Source organism: Oryza glaberrima, chromosome 9 (assembly GCF_000147395.1).
Source record: "Oryza glaberrima chromosome 9, OglaRS2, whole genome shotgun sequence".
NCBI classification, from domain to species: domain Eukaryota; kingdom Viridiplantae; phylum Streptophyta; class Magnoliopsida; order Poales; family Poaceae; genus Oryza; species Oryza glaberrima.
Genome location: NC_068334.1, coordinates 3578355 through 3584992, shown reverse-complemented (window position 1 = coordinate 3584992; position 6638 = coordinate 3578355). Strand labels below are relative to the sequence as shown.

Genomic DNA, 6638 nt, shown 5'->3' with positions numbered 1-6638 from the left:
CAGCGGGAGTGCTCGGCCACCGCCGCCGCCACTGTCCTTTTGAAGTCGCAGAGAGAAGAAGAGGGAGATGGAAACGCTTAAACAGGGCAATGAGACGGTGTGAGGGAGGAGACGGAAAAAGGGACGGGAGTGGCATCATTCCAATTTTAGAAATTTCCAATGGCATGTAGCCGATTTGATGAATAGTAGTGGCATTTTTTTAATTTTGTAAATTTGCAGTGACATGGATCCAATTAACCCTTCTTTGACGTCACAGATAGAATCCGCAAGCGCATGGATGATGCCGATGTAGCACTTCACCCGAGAGTATTCTAAGGTATCGATTTCCACAGGGAACGTGTGTGTCAGCTCTTCACCAGGTTCATCCAAGGACACGAAGCAAAGATAGGCAAACGATAGAGAGGATTTACTAATGAGAGATAGTGTCTACAGAATACTCTATTTTATCCTAACGCGGTACTTCAGGCGCTGGCCTGTTCGCTGCTCCCAAATATGGCTCTACAACGTACCCGGATAGCGAGGACTTTAGTGTACTTGAGGGCTGTCATCAACTCTACACCCACCTCAAACCTACTGTGGGATACGAAGCAACACCGGAAATTAACTACCCAGACACCACGTCTACACAGGTAATAACTACTTTAGCGTTTATAACTCGCTAAAGCAATCACTATATATTATAACGTTGATTAGTAACTAACTAAGAGATAACTCTCACAGAATAAATCTTAATTACTCAGAATGATATTCGCTTAAAGGAGAGTAATTAACAAGATACAAAAAGTAAGAGCAGATTACCAACAACTCCGAAATTCCTCCAATTTTTTCTACCTTACTCTCTCCTTAATCTAGTATACAATAGAGCCTGTGGGCACCCAGAAATTATACCATCCAATGCAATTTGTGATCACCGCATAATTTTGGATGAGTGGGATCCATACACGCATAAATAGCCACTCATACCTCAATGTGCATATAATCACAAACTGACACCATTCGATATAAAATCCACAATGCCGAATAATGAGCAAAGGAGATATTGTTCGGACTTACCATGCCAGTCAACTTCAGCCTTAGACATGCCCGTCAAACCACACGAAGGCGGCGACCAAATGTGTTACGCATCACAGGAGACTTGACTCAAATTGCTAAAGCTCTACAACATCTCAATTGCTCAAAATCCATACTCATGCTTAGCTAGTCCCCAGGAAAAGCGACTAGCCTCACACTTTCATCGGAAGCAATTGATAAGCATCACAAAGGTATAATTATGGATAAAAGGACAGCAAGATACATATTTTAAAACGGGGTTCACAAGCCATCATACAACACAAAATATAGCAGCGAAAGTTTTGCAAATTCACATAAGCAAAAGTAAAACCCGTGGTGTGCCAACAACCCCACAAGGGCTACCAACCGGGGCAAGAGCGAAGCTGCAACTACCCACTACCCTCGCCACCCTCAGCGGGATAGTAGTAGGGCACAACATCAACTCCGGCATCCTCACCTGAAAATAGCAACATGAGTACGAAAGGTACGCAAGACTTACACCATATATGATAGTACAAAGGAGTATGCATGTTTCTACATCAAAGAAAATGGCTAAGTGGTTCAGATTTTGCATAAAGCTAATTTTGTTCAGCAATTAGTAAGTTGCAAATATAGCATTTGTAGAAATAGCATAATCTGAAATTTAGGACAGCAAGCAAGTAAATATGAAATTGAAAAGTAAATGAGCACAACCGGTGCTCTCATCATCAACTATGGGCAACCATTGCCCAAACCAATGTGGCACAACATGCCAACATCACACCATGAAAAACCCACACCATTTGAACCATGTTTGATGCTAACATGAGTGAGATACACATCAAGCATCGTCCGTAACCGTGGACACGGCTATTCGAATAGATTATACTCTGATCAGAGGTGTACTACTGGACCCACACGTAATGGACAAGGATCAAGTGCTACACACCACACAGGTGTGGTCCGCAAGTCATTCAAGCACATTACATGTCCTTTCCTAATCCTACCCCAACCACCTACCACGCCGGGGTTCCCGACGATTCTGCCACGTGCATGTGTGATGTGGCTAAGGCGGGTGCACCACGCGGGAGGCACCCCTTGCCCAAACAAACTGGCACAAATGAGGCCCTCCAAAGGGTTACCTACCCTCACAACTCTCCAACGTGGTATAAATGATCACAGTGCAATTAGTACTAAGACAAGCTGGTCCCAAATAAAGCGTGTGGTAAGTACGTAGTGTGCTTGAATATATGTCAACATGTTCGGTCCTTGATGATCCAGATGGGGCTACTTGCATCGGGGAAAACCTCCATCCCGTCATCGCCCTATCACCCGTCCAAATCAAAGCATGTTCACAAAATTAACAATAGTTTAGTTCTCAGATTTTATGCCCTTGTTTGCTAAGACAATCTAGAATCTACCAATGGCTCCACCCATCAGCTTTCGACGATACTAAAACTAAGCATTCGATGATAGAATAAACCATCCTAACCATTTACAATTGAAGGTGACAAGGTTACATGGCAACAATATATCAAAGGAAGGGAAATGCATGAAATTAGATATAAACTACTCTACCCGTTACCGACATTTTAAGGCAAATCGACTCATGCATATATATAGTTTTTGCAATCAGAGTTTTGTGAAATCATAGGTTCAATATGCATAGACGCTTGCCTTTCTGCTGTGTGGAAACACACTCAACCTCAAAGTCTTGCTCCACGCACTCCGAATTCTCCGAATCTACCGATAAGAGGCAAATATGCAAATAAGATTCAAATAAGCATGCATAAACATGCTCTATAAATCATGGCCTAATTACAGTAGGTAAAGAGTATGATAAACTGGTTTTAGAAACAAGAATCATCTCATTTACATTTGTGGTTTGAGAGATATAAAAATAATAAGCCATATACACTGAAAATGGCATTTCTGTAATTACATAAGAACTACCCTACGTCATATAAAAACTGACATTTTCTAGCTAATTTTAACAAGCTACCATTTTCAAGTAATGGAGCATAACTCACTGGTTCTAACAAAATTTGGTTCACTACATTTGGAGTTCAAATAGTTAGTTATGAATTTTACAACTTTAATAAAAAGAGGATTACTTAATCGTTTTAGACTTACTTTAGGAGGTAGTTTTATCAAATTATTCCTTTTCAGATAAAAGATTACATCTTTATAAGGTAACCAAAAGTGGTTTCATAATTTTAGGATATAGCATAAAGTTCCTAGAGATTATACAACTCCTAGGTGCAAAAATAAGTGTATTTATGAAACTCACAATTTGAGTGACTTTTTCAGTACCGAAGTTGTAAAGTTTTAATTTACAACAAAAAAAACTACGAATTTACGAATACATAGAAATTTGGCTCACTCGAAAATGATTTAAGATGAATTAGTTATGGATTTTTGAAGTTTTCCTAGTTCTCATATATGTTTTCAATTATTCTTTGGACTATACTTTTGCAGCTCAAACCCTAAGCTTTTATTTTTATTACAAGGAGGTCCTGTCTTCTTCTCTAACGGAATAGAGACACAACAGAGCCATGGCTGAGCTCGAACTCAAGCTCACCGACGGGCAAACGGTTGCGCGAATGGGGGCGACATCAAAAGAGAACATGTAGAGAAAGATATTGTGATTCCATTCCTCTACTTTTCCCAGATAGTGGTGGCCGAACCCACGCAGGCGGCGGCTGCAAGTGGCAGCGAGTTCGTGACACCATGCATGCAGCGTTGCGACACTGGATGGCTCGATCTATTGCATGCATGTAGAGAACATCACATGCAAGAAAAACATACATTAAGGACTTTATCCTACTGCTAAGAAGCCACATTTCAGCTTGAGGTGAAGGGCTAACACCTCACCAAAACAGGGAAGCAAAGAAACCGAGCTCTGTCAGTCAAGTAAAGAAGAACAGCTTGCAATCTGCTCCTAGCCTTGAAATCTTGAACCGGTGACCTGTGGAGGAGGCTAGAAATGCTCAGCATAACGGCACACACAAGAGGGACACCATGGATGGGAAGGATGCTCACCAAATGTAGGGAAACAAAGTCATCTTGCTGCTGCAACCATGCAGGCTGAAACCACCACTCTCTTCTCCCTTTTCGATGTCCCGCAACTCTCCATGCATGTGCAAGGTGTTGGTATGGATGGAAAGCTTGGATGATGGGGATTGCTGTGGTCCAACATGCAGAGCTTGAGCTTGGATTCTTATATGGGATTTGGGGAGGAGAAGTGATCTGGGAGCTCAGCTTGAGAAGGAAAAGAAAAAACAAGCAAGGGAAGTGAAAGGGGAGGAAGAAGAAGGTTTTTTTTTGCTGCTCACCTTATGTCCAGAGGTGAGGTGGGGCGCACGGCCAAGGGTGGGTTTTGGGCTCACCCAAGGTCAGTGACAAGTGGGCCCAAGTCGTGGTGGTCTAAGAGGTAAAGGCTGGAATAGAGGTGGAACAAGAATTTGGGCAGATTTCAGAAATTTTCAGCAGTTTTTCACCTATTCCACTGTGACACTCAGTTAGTTCAATAAATAATAGCGATAAAGTTTTATCCTTTGGTGTGGAGATAGACCTAGACACCTAGTTTCCATTTTTCAAAGTTTCACTCAAAAATTCGAAATATTTTAATTCGGGCAAAAAGGTGAATAAGGGTATGCTGAGAAATAAATTGAATTTTAAGTAGGTCAAAACTAAGTGTAAAATTTATAGAAAAATTATATTAACTTTAGATAAATAAAATAGTATTTGAATAAATTATGGTCCTTATACACTTCTGTTCAATTTTATACACATTTAGAAATTTCTTCAATTTACCGATTAGGTTTCTATTAACTAAGTGCGACTATACTTGACTGATATATTTGAGGTAGTCAAAAGAATGATAAAATTATGAAACCTTCATAGTGCTCATCTTAGGTTGTCTAATAGACATGATGAGCTTCTAGGAATTTTATGTTGCTTAGATTTATTGCATAGTCTCTAGGTTTATTTAACATGCATCAACCAATTATGGATGACATAAAAATCACACAAGCCAATAAATTGGACTTCGCTACAGACAGGTGCACAAGTACACAAACACTAATTACTAATTCTACTAGCTAATTGCTAAGCATGATCAGGTAGATTATCCAATAAGCGAAAGATTAACGACTATACTACAATGTTTCTTAACTACTGCTTGACCATTTAATTTGGCTATATACAAAGAGGCTTGGACAAAGCTTAGAAGTAGAAAATAACAGAGCTTCATGGGATTATCTAGTATTGAGTCAGCTTGGTGTCGGGTTCCAAAACTAATGATTCGGAAACCGACATGTTTAGACTGTATCAAGCCCTGGATTAGTAGATTGATACAGGTTTAACGATCTGGATCTTCATTGCATACATTTGATTAAAGTTTCAGAGGAGGTATTATCATAAAATATATGGGTATTTACAAACTTGTAGCTAACTAATACAGCAGAAGCTATATGATGACTCAACTCTGCCGTTTTGCTATAGAATTAAACCATCTAACAATAGTAGACTTCAAGACTAGGTTTAAAGGGAACTAACTTATGTGATTGAACTCCCGGCTTCGATAAGAACTCCAAATTAACTCTGAAAAAGGTGGGGTTGAAGCAGGGTGAGTACAATGTACTCAGCAAGCTATTATATTCAATATGAATGTATGAAATAGTAGCATTTAAGTAGGGCTAGATTTAATTGCAGAAAGCAGAGGATGTAGAAGAAGAAAGCCTGAAATGACTTTAATGCAACAGTATTTAGTAAAATCTTGAATTAGGTTTCTAACCAAATACCATATGAGTCCCGCTACTCAATTCCGTGAGCATGGCTATTCGAATAGTTTCATGAATATTCTACTGCAGTAGATGTACGCTTTACCCGCAGTCCACGACTTGCTGATAATCATCGGCTTTAGTCGTGGCCTAGTATTAGGTTATTAACAATTGTGGCACCTGTTCCATGAACTCTAATCCCCATGCGCTCTGAACGTAACGTTATCAGCAGCAAGAGGAGTTCTGGCGTTCCCGGGGTCTTTAGAGAGAACTGATTGTATGACACCATGTCATCGCAATCAGGGTTCACAAACAGACTAGTCATCATAATTTATCTCAAATATTTACCTGCGCCTCGGTAAATATTACAATCACCCTTCGCGGCGTAAATTTGCCTCCTGCGCGAGGACTTACAAAAGGAACCACTGTACAGATGTACCACATTGTTAATTAACATAATAGCTAGGTCTGTCCCCATTCTACAAGCTACGGTCGTACTCGTTTGTTTGACATAAGTATTTGGTGGCAATTATATCGACCGAGACAGTACTAGCCACCCGGAAATCAACCAATTCCTGCGTACTGTCCCAATCTAAGTTCATTATATTTTTATACAGTCTAACTAGGCAGGGCTAAGCAAAAGCTAGCATATCTGGTTTACTATATTTAGGTTATGCATTCGAAATCATGAATGGCTAATGCATAGATTAAAGATATAGAATATAGGGCATTTATGCTCAAAGGAGAGGAATAATAACTTGCCTTGCTCCAACGCAAATAAATCCGAGATAGGCAACCTGATTATCCGATCCTTGAAATACCACA

General features: G+C 40.0%; 1 protein-coding gene across 1 annotated transcript; it reads right to left on the bottom strand.

The window, feature by feature from the left end:
• Positions 1-1360: 1360 nt before the first annotated feature.
• LOC127783949 (uncharacterized) lies at positions 1361-4339 on the bottom strand. Its single transcript, XM_052311102.1, has 4 exons — positions 4072-4339; positions 3904-3997; positions 2707-2772; positions 1361-1507 (listed from the first exon to the last, which is right to left on the bottom strand). The coding sequence occupies exons 1-4, from the start codon at positions 4167-4169 to the stop codon at positions 1361-1363; spliced, it is 405 nt and encodes a 134-aa protein (XP_052167062.1). The 5' UTR covers positions 4170-4339.
• Positions 4340-6638: the final 2299 nt, after the last annotated feature.